Source organism: Wasmannia auropunctata, unplaced genomic scaffold (assembly GCF_000956235.1).
Source record: "Wasmannia auropunctata unplaced genomic scaffold, wasmannia.A_1.0 LD336074.1, whole genome shotgun sequence".
NCBI classification, from domain to species: domain Eukaryota; kingdom Metazoa; phylum Arthropoda; class Insecta; order Hymenoptera; family Formicidae; genus Wasmannia; species Wasmannia auropunctata.
In genome coordinates, this window is record NW_012026816.1 from 8,045 (window position 1) to 24,659 (window position 16,615).

At 41.0% G+C, this 16,615-nt stretch overlaps 1 protein-coding gene across 3 annotated transcripts; it reads left to right on the forward strand.

Moving 5' to 3' along the window:
* Positions 1-778: 778 nt before the first annotated feature.
* On the forward strand, positions 779-15,176 carry LOC105449554 (protein AF-10-like). 3 transcript variants are annotated; one of them, XM_011688814.1, is made up of 14 exons: positions 779-1,097; positions 1,184-1,263; positions 1,412-1,576; positions 1,687-1,884; positions 1,997-2,680; positions 3,688-4,010; positions 8,228-8,683; positions 8,777-8,900; positions 9,256-9,460; positions 9,994-10,146; positions 10,235-10,496; positions 10,579-10,707; positions 11,397-11,549; positions 12,322-15,176. In XM_011688814.1, the coding sequence occupies exons 1-13, from the start codon at positions 989-991 to the stop codon at positions 11,545-11,547; spliced, it is 3,039 nt and encodes a 1,012-aa protein (XP_011687116.1). In that variant the 5' UTR covers positions 779-988; the 3' UTR covers positions 11,548-11,549; positions 12,322-15,176. The 3 variants fall into 3 exon arrangements, with proteins under 3 accessions (XP_011687116.1, XP_011687113.1, XP_011687114.1); XM_011688811.1 differs by having other exon boundaries at positions 780-1,097; positions 8,777-8,960; positions 9,253-9,460; XM_011688812.1 differs by having other exon boundaries at positions 780-1,097; positions 8,777-8,960.
* The last annotated feature ends 1,439 nt before the right edge of the window (positions 15,177-16,615 follow it).

The following is a 16,615-nucleotide window of genomic DNA, read 5'->3' on the forward strand; positions in this document are numbered from 1 at the left end:
TGACGCACTGTAAATACTTAGTCGTTTTCAATCGGATTAAATACGTCACGGCTGCATTAAGTTAAAGTTGCTTTAAGATTAAAATTAGAATTAGAAGTTTTGTGAAATGAAAAATCTAAAAACCTATCTTAACTTATTTCGAAATAAATCGGTGTAAACAGTGACGTATCAAGTACTTAGTTTGCGCCAACCTGATACTCGTATCAATTAATTTAACGGTGTAAACTAGGCCATTGAGTCAACAAATCGAAAACGCGCTAATCTACATCTACATAGAAACGGACATTAACAGCGAAAGTATGGACGCGCCTTGTGGAGGCGCCGCGGTCGGGCGTGCGCGTGCGCGGCTCGCGCGCGACAAGCAAAAATAAGATGGCCGACCAAGGAAACAAATAGAGCGCCGTCGTAAATACACGGGCCGTCCGTAACACGTTCTGTGCGTGGGGGCCGTCTGCATCCGCACGTGCGTTCGCCCGACGTACGACTCGATTCGTCGCGTCGGTTTGGCAAATCCGTGGACGTCCACTCGACCGACGGCGCTGCTCCCCGCGTGCTTCCTTCGTGCGAAAAACGCGCGCGCGCGCGCGCGCGTGTGCATGCACGTTTCGCTCGCGTTTCTCGCGTCCCAGCGTGTACCGTAGGTCCTCGCGTTCGCGCGAGGAAGTCTTTCCCTTTCCGTTCATCTCTCTCGTTTACGCGACACGCGCGCGCGGTACCGCCACAACGCCACGCCACGACGCGCCGCGTCGCACCGCGCCGCACCGCACGTAATCGTGCCGGGGGTGTCGTGCACACGCGGCGGTGGTGGGACTCCACCGCGTGGGACAAAGGGAGAGAGGCCGTCGACGGGGAGCTTCCTGCGAGCCGCGGAGACGTCAGAATGCAATCGTGCGACACGTGCGACACGAGTCTACCCGTAGCCAACACTCGCTGTCCGTCGCCTAGCTCCTCATGCTAGTCTCGTCTTCCGAATTGCTCGGGGCACAGCATGAAGGAGATGCTCGGAGGGTGCTGCGTGTGTTCTGACGAGAGGGGCTGGACAGAGAATCCGCTGGTGTATTGCGATGGACAGGGATGTACCGTTGCTGTGCACCAAGGTATATTTATCACATGTCAAGACCGCAAAATTCAACTCTCCCTCCTTGTATTGAACTGTAGAATAACGTGTATTATTGTTTTACAGCATGCTATGGCATTGTTACTGTACCAACGGGACCATGGTATTGCAGAAAATGCGAGTCACAGGAGCGCAGTGCTCGAGTGGTATGGAGAATCGTTTCTTTACGCTCGAGAATGCTTTTCGCAATATTCTTATTTTTTTTGTAACAGACTACATGTTCGATATATCTGTTCCTTCATTTATTATGATGGAATATGAACGTTTTCATTGAAACATACCTTTTTCAAATAGCGCTGTGAGTTGTGTCCGAGTCGGGATGGAGCCCTTAAGAGGACAAATCAGGCCACTTGGGCGCACGTCGTGTGTGCTCTCTATATTCCGGAAGTTCGATTCGGTAACGTGACTACGATGGAACCAATTATACTGGAGCTGATTCCTCAGGAGAGATTTAGCAAGGTGAACGTCATCAACGTCACTTGTGTGGCTGCGAAATGAATTCTTTACTGTGTTTAATATCAATATTGTTTTACTTACGTCTTGTAGTATAGAAATTTTTATGATTTTAGACATGTTACATCTGCGAGGAACAAGGAAGAGGTAGCAGAGCAAACATAGGAGCTTGCATGCAGTGTAATAAAACGGGCTGCAGGCAACAATTTCACGTCACCTGCGCACAGGCTCTAGGCTTGCTCTGCGAGGAAGCTGGCAACTATCTCGACAATGTTAAATATTGCGGCTACTGCCAGCATCACTATTCGAAATTGGTGAATAATTCAGCATTGAATACATATTAATTAACGAATATCAGACAATTGCTTAGGTATTTAATTAACATTGTGAATGAAAGCTTCTTAAATAATTGTGATTAATTTGCAGAAAAAGGGCGGTAACGTGAAGACGATACCGCCGTATAAACCGATACCCGCCGACAATGGTTCATCGGACTCGTCGCCGGAGAAAGAGGCGGAGACGCCAATAAAATCGACGAGCGGCAAACGGAAGAGCTCGAGCTCCAAGTCTAGCGCGAATGCGAAGGGTAAATCCAATGCTAGTCCCAGTTTAGAGATAAACGGAGTTGCGGACGACAAGAGCGGTGGCAGCGGTCGCAATACGCCCAAAGACAATTCTTCCACGAGTTCCAGCAGCAAATTCACGACTTCTAACTTCGTCGAGACAGTTGTCACACAGTCGGAGAGCGTGTTCGGGCATGACAGCGGCGGAGGTAGCGGCACGGTTACCACTGTCACCACGGTGACGACCGCTTCCGCGATGAAGACGAACGCCGGCAACTCGAACACAGCGCACAAGAACGTTGGCGGTCAGGGAAAGTCCAACTCGACGTCCAACAAGACGTCGAGTCACACCAGCAAGAAGAGGAAGACCGGAGCGCGCACGCCGACCGTGATAGCAAGCGAAAACTCGAATCAGTCGGTCAGCTCGGAGGCCAGCGGATCGGTCATTTCCATAGTGCAGCAGACTGTTCCGAGCAACAACGTGCAACCAACAATCACCGAGGTCACTAGCTTGAGCGTGACGATAGAACCGGAAAAATCGAAGAAGGTGAAGATCTTTCTATTGTATTAAACTAATTTAGCGCCTGGTCTGAACTTGCACAATCTCTATTTAGCAGCAGTTAGGAGTAAAAATTAAGACTTGATCTCACGATGTTTCAATACTTTGTTCTAATTCGTAATAAATTGCCGGTATAACTGATGCGAACAGATTACTATTGAATCATTTAGAGTATATAAAGAAATAGTGCGAAATAATATTTTATTAGACGTTGTATGTGGATTTTTTATTGTTCACTTGTGAAAACTATGAATACATATTACAGAATAACTAATATTAATTTGTTTGTGAAATATTCATGTTTATGTATAATATTATAAAAACATTGATATAATGGTTTTTATTAAGGCAGAAAAACATTTCTACATTTATTTAAAATATTGTATCTCTAGAATATGATCAAAATTTTCAAATTTTATGCTAAAGTTGCAAATATTAAGAACAAAATTGTAAAGACTTAAAGCTTGCGTCTTTTGAAAAATTAAATGTTTAAAACATTCCGCCTGCAAAATCACCTTACATACTTAAGTATAAATGAAGACACTTAATCATTATTTATCCGCTAACCACTATTTATTCATCACTTAACCTGTTAGATATTTCAGAACGAAATTATTTTATGGTAATAAACAGGAAATATAATAAATAATAATAAACACAAAAAATCATTTGATCACGAATGGTTGGTCTTGCTATTCGGGGACAGTATCTCTAAACAATCAATTGTATCGTAGATTAACGAAAAGTTTGATAAGTGCGATAAGCAAATCAGAAAAATTCCTCCTATAAATCCATTAACGTGTATCTGTTGAAGCTATTTCAAACAAAATGGCTTTCGGAGTCAAAGGTATAATTGAATTGTTATCGCGTCGTTTGCTTTATCTCGATCTTTCTTCAGCGCGCCTACGACGAATTAGTCATTTATCTGTAGAAAGCCTGTACTAGCGGGATACCGAGGGACGTGGCGATAACGCATGTTATGTTTCCGATTGCAGACGAAAGTGGAGAGCCCGATTCAGTCGGCGTCGAGCACGCCGGTAGCCACGGAGGCAACCACCACCCCTGTGGTGATGCCGGTGACCCAGTCCTCGGTCGTCACCCAGTCGCCGACGACTACGTCGAACAGCATTGTCGTGTCCGTGCCGCTGATCGCTACCTCTCTCGCCGGCGCGGTGACGAGCGAGACGACGATATATCAGCAAGTTCAGCAAGTTCAGCAGAACATAATCACCACGGCGGCCAATACGGAGCCGCGGTCGAGTACGATGCCGAGCACTGAGAGATTCATCGCGGAGAGTGCACCGATAAAACGATCTCGGTAAGTCCTCACCGCGATTCGAGTTGGTTGAGAAAGCTCGCTCGCTATTGAAGGTTCTTCCGAAAAAATGCAAAGAAAAAAATCGTGCATTCAAGAAAAGCAGACGAGCGATGAACACAGTTCAATGGGTCAATTCTAAACAGAATCGTAAGGCTCGTAACTTGTTCTCATAAAGTCCGGTCTACAATTACGTAAGCGTAGTTGTAAGTGATGTAATTGTAAGAACTGATCAATTACAGTCGAATATTGATTTGAATTTGTCGATATGGTAAATTCTTACAACTACAACTACTTGCAACTATGCTTACGCAATTGTAGACCGGGCTTAAAGATTCATCTACAATGAGAGTAGTAAGTCGTAAGCCGTAAGAAATTGACCAATCGCAGTTGATTATTCTTTTTATATTCGACTCTGATTGTTCAATTTCTTACGGCTTACGATTTACTACTCTCATTGTAGATCAACCTTTAAAAGTCCATCTACAATGAGAGTAGTAAGTCGTAAGCCGTAAGAAATTAACCAATCACAGTCGATTATTCTTCTCATATTCGATTGTGACTGGTCAATTTCTTACGGCTTACGATTTACTACTCTCATTGTAGATGGATCTTAAGACCCGTTCTACAATACGTAGTAAGTTGTAAGAATTGACCAATCACAGTCGAATACAAGAAGTAGGGGCTGTCTACAATACGTCGTATGTCAGATCGTAAGCCGTAAATCGTAAGAATTGACCAATCACAGTTGAATGTAAGAAAAATATTCGACTACGATTGGTCAATTCTTAGTTAGTATGATATGAGTAGTGACTAATGGCTTATTGTAGAAAGCCTCGTACCTTTGATTGAGATTGGTAAATTTTTATGACTTACGACCCGACATACGACGTATTGTAGAACAGGCCTAAGGCCCCTTCTACAATACGTCGTATGTCAGGTCGTAAGCCGTAAGTCGCAAAAATTGACCAATTACAATAGAATATTTTTCTTACATTCAATTGTGATTGGTCAATTCTTACGACATACGATTTACGACCCGACATACGATGTATTGTAGAAGGGGCCTAAGTCTTGTAAGAACTTATGATTTGGTGATTATAAGTGTCGGTCCACAATGAGGATTTTAAGCTTTAAGCAGTAAGAAATAGACCAATCGTAGTCGAATATGAGGAGAATAATCGATTGTAATTCGATATCAATCAATATCTTACGGCGTAAGATTTAAAGTTCTTATTGTGAACCGACACTAAGGGACACTGTCTACAATACGTCGTATGTCAGATCGTAAACCGTAAATCGTAAGAATTGACCAATCACAGTTGAATATAAGAAAAATATTCGACTATGATTGGTCAATTCTTAGTATGATATGAGTAGTGACTAACGGCTTATTGTAGAAAGCCCTTAAAGTGTCGTCTACAATAAGACTTAAGACTTAAGATTTAAGAAAATTGACTAATTATAGTCGATTATTCATTTCACGTGAGAAGAATAATCAATTATGTTTGGCCAATTTTCTTAAATCTTAAATTTTAAGTCTCATTGTAGACGTCGCTTAATCAATATTTATTCAATATCTTTACAGACTTCTTGCTAGCTGTAAGACTTATGAGAAATCGTAGATTTCTATGAATGATCTTACGTCTTACGGCACGTATAGAATTCCAGTCATAAGTTCTTACAAGTCTTAAGCCTATTCTACAATACATTGGGTCATAAGCCATAAGAATTGACCAATCACAATCGAATACTATTCTTACATTCAGATGTAATTAGTCAATTTTTACGGCTTACGACTCGACATACAACGTATTGTAGAATGGGCTTTAAAGGTCTATCTACAATGAGACAGAGAGAGTAAGAAATAAGTCATAAGACATAAGAAATTGATCAATCACAATGGATTATTCTTCTCATGTTCGACTGTGATTGATCAATTTCTTACGACTTGCTAGGGTAACTGTCCCTATTTAGTGTGCCTGTACGTTTTAATGTGCTTTTATATTTAAATAAGCCATAAAAATAAACTGGTACAAATAAATAGACCGTGTTTTTTTTATTAAATTAATACTTTAACTCAATAAAAAAAAACACTGTCTATTTATTTGTACCAGTTTATTTTTATGACTTATTTAAATATAAAAGCACACTAGGGACGTACAGGTACACTAATAAGGACAGTTACCCTATTCTCATTATAGATGGACCTTTAGGAAAACAAGTTACATGCCTTTACCATTCTGTTTAGAACTGACCAATAAATCAATACATTTGTTGTAAGTATAATTACGTCACGTGATTGTGTTACAGTACATATTATCGTGTAAAATTCTGCCACAGGAGGAGGATAATCGCAACGGGGAAATATTACATTTTTGATTGAAGTTTAGTGAAGTTGCAGTGTGAATCAGAAAAAAGTGTGAATGTGTATCTCTCTCCCTCTCTCTTTCTCTCTGCCATTATTGTTGCAAAGACTTGTGAACGTTGAACTCGCGGTGAAAAATCTGTGCGGTGACTGTGCGTAAAAATGCGACAACAGATAGCGTGCCGCGAGGTGCCACGAGTCTTTCACATAAGCGACGATCCAGAAGGTGGTCAGGGAGAGGAGAGGAGAGCGCGCGACCCCCGAGGATTGTGTCACGCGCGCCGCGTGCGTTCAAAATGGCGGGCGCGATTAGTAAACAAGGTGGTCAAGGTTCTAACCTCTTCCCACGCCGGAATCGGGCGTTCCATCTAGGAGATCCCTCGTCCCCGACCGTGCGCGCGGGCGGTCCGGTCGAGCATGGGGGGACGACGGTCGTCGGGACGCGGCACCCCGGGTGCCGCGCGCATTCGCCCCCCGCGAGCGGAAGCACGAGCGGGGCTCGGCTCGGGCCCGCGAGAGTCGGCGAGTACGACGGAAGATGGAGCGTGTGTTTACATCGGTGTTCTGCCTGTGTATTGAGCACGGCAGTTCACTCGGGGTCATTGGGCGAGCGAACTCACGCGCGCGCGCGCGCGCGCTGCATAATAATTGCATCGCGGAATTGTTGCGATACCGCGACGTGTTTGTGTGCGATATTGTCGTGTAATAACGCCGTGTAACCTCGGTCGGAAGACGAGAGCGGAGGGAGAGGGAGGGAGAAAGAGTGAGATAGAAAAACGTCGTCGTTGCCGTGCCGTCGACGAGCGGCCCCGCGACTCCGCTCGCGCGCGTACTCGAGTCCGTGGAGGTCGTGGCGAGCAGGAGGCATTGAGGTTATGTTTGTTTTTTCCTCGGCGAGGCGCCTTACGGGCAACGAGCGACGGAAGGGTGTAACGTGACATCGTAAATGGCACGTCGTGACGGCCCGCCTCAGCGTGCGTTGATCCTACTCCTCGTTTTTGTCAAAACGGTTTGAGAACGTTCAAAGAATTGTACTTTCCTCCCCATCGGGGGAATGATTTCCCGATCGTGTGCGTTAAAGAAATAACGGTTTTTTTTCTCTTATTGCCATGCCGTTGGCTAGCCATTGTTATGTAAAATAATGGACATTTTTGTATTTTACAATTGAGTATCAGGATTGACCGTTAATGTTGAATGCAAATTAAGAAACGGAAAAACGCCAGTACAGTCCAAGCGAATCTTGTTGCTCGATAATATTATATACCAGGGTTGCCGTAGATTTCAAGATTACGTCTATATGGATTATTTACGTGAAATCTACATGATGTTTGCATGGTCTTTCTGCTACATAGACAATCTAGACTTGTAAACTATGTAGAATATTGTAAATTGTATCACTAATATATAAAATGTAAAAGAATTAAATTATAGAGCAGTCTCTATCCACAGTAGAAATGTCCAAAATGTATCTAGGAATAGGCTAAAGATACCACGACATCTTTAGGACATTTTTGATGTATTTTGAACATTAATTTAATTACGAGATTAAGATTAAGAATGTAACCAGAGAATTTTTCTTACTCAAATGGTAGTTTTTTTTTTTACATAAACGTTAAATTATATGTATTTATTAAATGAATAAATATAATCTCCTGACTGTCTACATAGATGACACTTATACAATAGTTTATATTGTCTACACGTAAACGTAGAGTATTATATTTTATGCGTAGATAAACAACCCTGTTATATACTGTGTGAATCTTTAATTTTATCAGTTCAAAAAATCTTAACGTGGGAGACGTATTCAAACTTGACACTAACCGTTCGATATGCTCGTGAATACTTTCAGTTCCCAGTCGTTGGACAAGCAGGAGAAGCCCCGTAAACCGAAGCGTGGCTCGTCCAATAGCCAATCATCACTGCCGCAATCGCAGACCGCGGTCCTGTCGGTCGTAACTTCGGTCGTAACCAGCACCCCAGTCGTGACGACGTCCAAGAGAGGCGCGAGGAACAATCATCAGACCCCACCGCCCGCCGCCACGGTCGCCCCGGTGTCGTCGATTATTCAGGGCCCGGCGTCGGCCACCGTCGGCCACTTCAGCAGCATCAACAGCACGGGCACGCTGAACATCATGGGGCCGACCGTCAAGGAGTCGCCGCCTAGCAGCCCTGGATCGGAGAGTATGAGCAGCAGCACAGGCAAACGTAAGAGGAAAGCTGCCGCATCCACGCCCATTCCGTCTGCGTCGACCACACCGACTGCTCTCGCCAGCGCCCCGATAAAGGAGGAGAACAACGTGAAGCTGTAAGAAATTTGCGAAGAGGAGAAAACGTGTCTTCGTCGTATCGATTGGACAAACGCGGGAATAATGTGCGAATGTCTCTCTTCTGTTCTTAGATTTCAAAATGGAGTCAGTGCACCGCACATGCTGGGAAATCAGTTGAATCCCACTTCGACGATGGCACAAAAGATGTCGGACACGCTCTCGCAGGAGCTCGAGGCTCATTCCATTTTTACAGAGGCGAGTAACTCGAATACAAACTTGATCGGACCACAGCTGCACAATCGAGTAATAGCATCTGTACGTAAAAGGAAATCAACTTGTATTGTCATATTGAATTTGAAGTCACATAAAACCGTAATCGCACTAGCGATTGAGATTGATATTGGATTGGAATTTGATCAAAGCAAAATTTATTGAAATTGATACTATTTATTTTTCTTCTAATTGATCAAGTTCCAATCCAATCTCAATCTCAATCGCTAGTGTAATTGCGGCTTAAATCACGTTGATTATATGGTGTCATGAATTCTCTTTTTCCTTATGAATTGCATTTAGGACAAATTTTTTAAGATTTTTTTTTGTTCTCAAGCAGATACGATCTAGCCAAACGGTCGTACCGCCCACTTCGTTCACTTCAGTTTTCTCAAGCAGCGCGATTGGCACGGGTTTTAATACTGCGGCTAACACCAGTGGAACTTTAGGCAGTGGAACAGTTCCGCAGACGCTCGATCAGCTGCTGGAGAGACAATGGGAGCAGGGAAGTCAATTCCTAATGGAGCAAGCCCAGCACTTTGACAGTGAGTATATACGGCAAGAGAGAAAGAAAAAGAACGTTGCATTGGTTTAAAGAGGGAAGACCCACAGATTTCTATAGAACAGATTGCTAACACGCTATAGTTTGTTACCAGTTATGTTGAAGCCATATTTATCCGGTAATTACGTACAGTGCTTTATGAAGTGGTGTTAGTGTACATTTAATAATAGTTGGTAAAAATTTTGACGTTTTGGAATGTAATCCATTACCGGGTAAAGATGACACTACTACCCCCTCTCCTGAGTTATTTGGCTTCACTTCAGTTCTCGGAGCTAGCGATCTATGGTATATAGAAATCTATGGGAAGACTATGCTTCATTTTTTCGCGATTGAAAATGTCATCGAAAGAAGCTGCATGCCACGCTTTACGATATACTTTTGTCTCGTAAACGAAAACTCGTCTTATTTAAAAATTCGCCATTTCCGACGATACGCCGCTTTAGCCTCTTAACAGAAAGTGAGCGTTTGATACTTAGATGAAACGTGATCCAGCAACGTTATCGAAATCTGTTGCAGTTGCATCCCTGCTTTCCTGCCTACATCAATTGAGAGCTGAGAACCTTAGGCTAGAAGAACATGTAAATAATCTCCTGCAAAGGAGAGACCATTTATTGGCTGTGAATGCTAGACTCGCTATTCCGTTGACAGGTCAACCTAGTTCACACCCAGGTTAGTTAGATCGGCCATTTGACGATATGTATCTCGTTTATGAAGGGACAATATGTGCGCATAATGTGCTTTTTTCTGTTATTTTTAGTGAATAATATACATCCAACGGTGAATCCGTCTCATCCTAGTGTCTCGCACTCGGAAGTACCACCCGGCGCCCCAGCACCGGTGTCTAGAGTGAGTCGCGAACCGCGAGTGAACAACACGTACTTGCCGCACTCCAGTTCCGGCGGTCATCCGACGACATTGGAGAATGGTCTGCCGCCGGACCCTTCGCCGCCTGCGGCCGCTTCTCTCGCTCAGTATCACCGAGGATCACTGGTTGCGCCTCAACCGAGCCCGACAATGAGGTAACGCGTCTGTTCTTTGCAAAAAAAATATTGTTGATACGATCGGTCCAAATTTGTTGTTCATTCTCGCGATGAAATTTAGGCACAGTCCGGCCGGAGCCGGATATCTTCAGGGTCAACCGAGCAACATAGTATCGCCAGCGCCGGCGAACACTTCTAGCGTAGTACGGAATTCGTCTGTCACGCCAGATCCATTACGTGGAGTGCCGAGGTGAGTCAGTAATATCTTCACCTTAGCCTTATTCCGTTTATCTTGTTTATGTAAATACATGGAAAATAAGATCAAAGATCTCGATATGTGAGACAAGGGTTAGGATGAATCGGTCTAAGAATCGACCGCTCTTGTACGGAATAGGTGATTTGCTTCGAACTTCGAAGCTTCGAAGATTCGAAGCTTCGGAATTAAAATCTTTGAATTCTTTCGAAGCTTCGAAGTTTCGAAAAATACATTTGTGCAAATAAATTTACAAATATTGTAAATAAAAAGGATTAATATATGTATAAGCTCAAAATGTATATACGTAATTATATCTAAAAAATTTGAAAGTAATGAACCTAAAATATTACAAGTTAATAATTAAACTTAATAATGATCAATAAAACAAATTAAGAAAATTCAAAAAAGTAAAAATAAATTTATTCTTAAATGAACAAAAATATAACAAATTAATATAATTGTTTTGGCGTTATTAAATCTTCCTCTGCATGAAACAATCTTAAAAACAGAAAATTTAAAATCGTAAAGTTAATATAAATAATTAATTTTTTAATTAAATTTGCACGAATGTATTTTTCGCAACTTCGAAATTTCGAATATTCGAAGTAAGTAAAAAGTAACAGCTCTACTATGGAACCTCGCGTCACTACTTACCTCATTACTAAATTTTTATTGATTGTCAGGTCGGCGTCGCAGCCGTCGAGTAGTTACATGCCGTCGATGTATCAGCCCACCATGTCCAGCCTCACCAGTAACCAGGTGGGCGGGGTTCATAATCTTCATTCGCATGGGCCTTCGCCGACTAGCCACGGGCCGCCGGGCAAGCCCAGCTGAAGGTAGATACAAACTCGACGTGATAGCAGCGAATTTTATAATAATTATTAGAATAAAACGAGTTTCGTTGCCACATACGTTATTCAAACGTCAAAGGACCCAATCTCATCGTAAGAGAGACCTAACTGCGCTTCTTCGCAAGATATTAACCGGATATACATTTTTCTACGCCATGTTTATCGGTAAACCGTTTTCTTACTTACGAAAAGAAATGAAATCGAATCGCTTTAGTGATGTCGATTGCAGTTTACAATGTACAGACATATATCTCGATCTTTTCACAAAGTATCTTAGTGTTACATATGTATCAGTCGTGTATACATTGTATAAATCTAAGTATTTTGCACTTAGCTGACAGCGACTTACCGTGGATCTCATTGAAACGCTGTGTACGTGTTTGCATCAAATCGAGTACTCAGTTTTTTTTGCGATTTTCTTGTTTTCACCTTGTTAGATTTTTATATATACGAGTTATATGTGCATTGCAACTGTAACAATGTAACAATATACTGGAGGCTCAAATAGGATGCATAATAATGTAAAAAGTTGCAATTCAAAACGAAGAAGCAGTTAGGAAAATTTATATCCCCTAGATTCCTCTAACATTAAGGACATTTCATCATGAAGTAATCATCATTCAATTTTAATAATTTGTTAGAAATGCTAAATTAAAATGTATCGCTGGAACATTATTATAACGTAACATTGGCATTTTTTTTCTTTAATGACAAAAATCAGGCACGTTTGAGACATACTCTTTATCTCTCTTTGTAGGCATCATCATTGAACAGCAAATCCACAGATGTACAAATCTTAGACTGTAAGTTAATCTATCGCGTTAAATAGCAATAATACAGTAGGTGTACATTCTAACGACGGTAACTGCGTGTATTTCTGGTGGTGCGATAAAAGGATTACGCGAAATTTCGGTAATTTCCAGTAATTAAAGGAAAGATAAAAAAAGGGCAAACAAAATTTGCATAATCGGTAATCGAGAGAAGAAAAAATTGGATTGATCACCGGTTACATTGATTTCGACAAGCTTTGTCATGTATGCCAACAATTCCTGATTATACATAAACGTTTTGTAAGAAACGCAATTTAAAAGCCGACGTGCTTTACTTGTGCAGCTTTCCAATATTTCTTTAGCGTACCACTGTTGAGATGTACCGCAGCGTGTGTACTATATGACAATGATGATATCGAGTGCAACCTATTTCAAAGCTAATTTAATGTATATTCTAATCTTATATACACACGTAAAAAGGGGGGGGGGGTTGAGAATACCCAACATGTACAAGACGAGCACTGCCTTTCGCCAACAAGAGCTGTGAAGTAGGTTGATCGCAATCGAACATTTTCTAGCGAACGCATGATCGTTTCGTTTAACTTCATCTCTGCCGTCCCTTCATCCCATTCCCCCTCTTCACTTAACTTTCCTATTCAAACCTGTAGATTTTATCGATACTTGGCCGTCATAAGTTCTCGAGGAATGTGAATAAAAGGAGATTTTGTGCCATCGTTTGATCTACTATAAAATTACGAGACAAATAATATTCCGATCTACCAATTATGTTGACAATATTTATATTACTTTATTGCATATTAACATTGGTGGCAATGACTCCGTGGTCGATAATATTATTTGTACCTCAACTATTACAGAAAATAGACTTATAATTGCACGTATAGAATAATTTATATATTGAAGTTTGATATTTTACAATCAGTGAAAAATTAATTTTTACTGATTTAAACAATTGATTTATATAATTTCTATTCGTCAATTTACAAAGTCCATTTTTCTTAGTACACATGATATACACAATTGGATTATTTATGTTTTCTTAGTACATGCGATTAGGTCATTCGTGTTGACTGCAATTAGTTATAACATTTATACATAATTCTTTTAAACACACAACTTTATAAATACTTTTTAAAGATATTATAAAGTACATGTTAAAGAATCAGAACTTTTTGGATATTTGTAAAAGTGATAAAAATTAATCGAGACGTCATCATATGTAGTAAAGGAAGATCATTGTGTGTAATAAGAATTAATTATTTAATTTAATTTATTTAACTAATTATATTATTCAATATATTGAACAAATTAAATTAAATAATTAAATTAAAACTATTTATAAATTTATATATGAAACAGAATCTTCCACGAGAATGATTGTGACGTTGTAAATTATAATATGTTTTAAATGAAATTGTAGCTGTAATTATTTGAGGAGGCACAATGAGAAATTACAAACAAGACCGAACCACGGCACAGATCTTCATAATGCAAATATTTAAAAACTTGTGAATACTTGTGCGATACATATTATATATGTACATGTGTATGTATTGAGATCGCCACACGCGCGAGTATAATGTCCTGTAAGATATCGGGATACGCACGAATCATATAAAAGTCGGAGATACATTGCTTAAGGACGCTGTAATATGCGTGTATGTCGAAATTGAAGTTAGTTCATTTCGCTGCGTTTTCCGTGAGGGTAACCTTCAATTTTTCTATTTGCACCATCATTGTTGTATGATTTCCGAGAGCGTGTGCGCGACGCTGTATGCAAATCGCAAAATCAAAAAGTGCTAGACAGTAGAACATTTTTAGGAGATAAGACTTGGTAGGGAAAAAAAAGCGTAAGGTATTCCGCTCAAAGGCTACGGTATATATGATAAAATGTATGTAGCTCGTTTGTAAGTCGGCGAAGAAATTTGCATGTGATACTGCAAGCAAATCACAGAATGACATGCAATCTAAAACGACAGTTGTGAAGGGAGGGGGAAGAAAAGAGAATCGACAAGTGTCCGTTGCGATCGGCCTGAATGCATAATTCACGGATAACGTCTCGTCGTTGTCGTGTCGTGTTGAAATTGCGGAAAAACGGAGGAAAGGATGGGCAATAATGTCTGTCCGACATTAGACGTCGAAAAGGTGAATTGAGGGGAGGTACACTCGCAGGATAATAACGTCCCGTGCTGTCGCTTTATTTTTGCACCGTGGTTACGCGCATAATACGAGATTTCTCAGCCTCGCAGAAACTAGTTAAACGAATGAACTATATAAATATAAATGATATATGCGTACGTATGTTCGAATTTGTCGTACAAAACACTGAAATTTTCCCGAGACCACCTGCCAGCGATTACGATGTGTACTTGTTTGTCGAGCGGCGCAGAAAGAGCTTGGAGAGAGTTTTTACGAAGAGGATCGACTGATTACATTTTTACCGCATTGTGTTCTTTGTCGTCCGCGACGATGTGTGTTCGCTAAATATCTATGTGTATCAATTTTCCCTTCCGCATTTTTATTTTACAAGACCCTAGGGTGTAATGCGTTTTACGTAAAAGTATTAGCTCGCATCGACTCGAACGACACGTTAGAGGTGGTCGAGGGACAGATAGGATAAAGTAAGGGAATCGATTGTATTGCCGACTAAAATTTGTAAGTCCGATTAGCAATTAGAGATGGGATTTTTAAGCGGAAAAAGAAGAACTCTAATTAGGGATCTAGGTTTATATAAATTGTACGATAAAAGTAATATTGTATATTCGACGAGAGCGAGGTGCGAGGAGGGGTATAGACATGAAAACACCAAACCTACAGAATAGCTTATCACCACTCAGGGAGAATCAGTTTAACTACCCAAAATTCTGCCGAGTTTTCCTTGTGGGCGTCGATTGTGCGCGCGAGTACGTGACAACCAATTGTCGAATTATCATGCAATCTTGAGAGCCATATTTATTATTGCGTCATTTTTTTTGTTGCTATATGAGACATGCTTGTGAAATAGTCATGATCGCGAAATAATAAATATAAAATTAATTATGCTATCAGATATCATTTCATCGTTATATTTTTGTCTGAATTTGAAATTTTTGCTTCGAATATCTCAAGCCCCTATACGGGCTTATGAGTTTGTATTTCGCACGACAATCCAGTCACGGTGTTTTCGAAAGACAGTTCGGTGTTCACAGCCTCTCAAGAATGCACGATGAGAAGTGTCGAACTCCAATGCGTATTGCTCGTATTGATTTGGTGAATTTCATGATTGACGACCTTGAAAGTTCGCTAGGATTTCTAAAAAGAAAGAGAAAAAAAAACAAAAAAAAAAGAGAAAACGCGTGATCTTGCGACATCGCGTTTGTACTATTGAAGAGTATTTTATGCATTATCAATATTACGACTGTATTGTTAGGGAATATATTATATATACGGTACGTGCGAGAGGCAATTACGGAGAAAATAAAATGGCAAGGAAACAGTTGTACGATATCCTAGCAGAGAAAGAGACGGAAGAAAAGAGGGAGCTGGGAGGGGGGGGGGAAATCGAAGTCACAGAGCAGTACGATGATATTTTTTCACAGCTGATCAGTGCCAAATTTTTTCAATCGAATCATTGAGAACTTCTCGATTCCTTAGGCGACTTTCGTGTCGAAGCGTACGCGTAGAACGTAGGAGAGAACCCGGCGATATTGCGAGGCGAAAGGAAGAAAAAAAGAAGAAACTCTATTTGCACATCTATTTAGTCATTGACACGGATAGGAGTCGATCGCGTCATCATCATCATCATCATCATCGTCATCGCATTGTGTGTGTGTGTGCATGCATGTGTGTATGTATATATATATATATATATATATGTGAGTCGGTGAGGCTTTTCTTTCCCTTCGAGACTGCCAGCGTCGATCATTATTTTTTGTTGTTGTAACTTCCCGTTGAATTACCTATCGTTGTGTCGCGTCATTTCTGCCAGGTGGTGCAAGGAAGAAGAGAGAAGAGGATCGGTCGCGGTTGTTTCTCTACGCTTCTGTGTTCAATCTCCAACTGCCAGAGATACAAAGCAAAGCAATTGTGTTCCTAATTATCCGAGAATCGGAATCTCGCGTCCGCGCGACAGCGTTTCATTAGATAAAACTTCCTGTTTTTTTTTGTTTTTTTTCTTTTCGTATCCAAAGCCTTCTCCGACGGCGCGGAGAAGATGGAGAAATTCATCATTGACGGTCACATCGACGTAGCGATTGTGCGCGTAGATTTTACTTTCGTAGA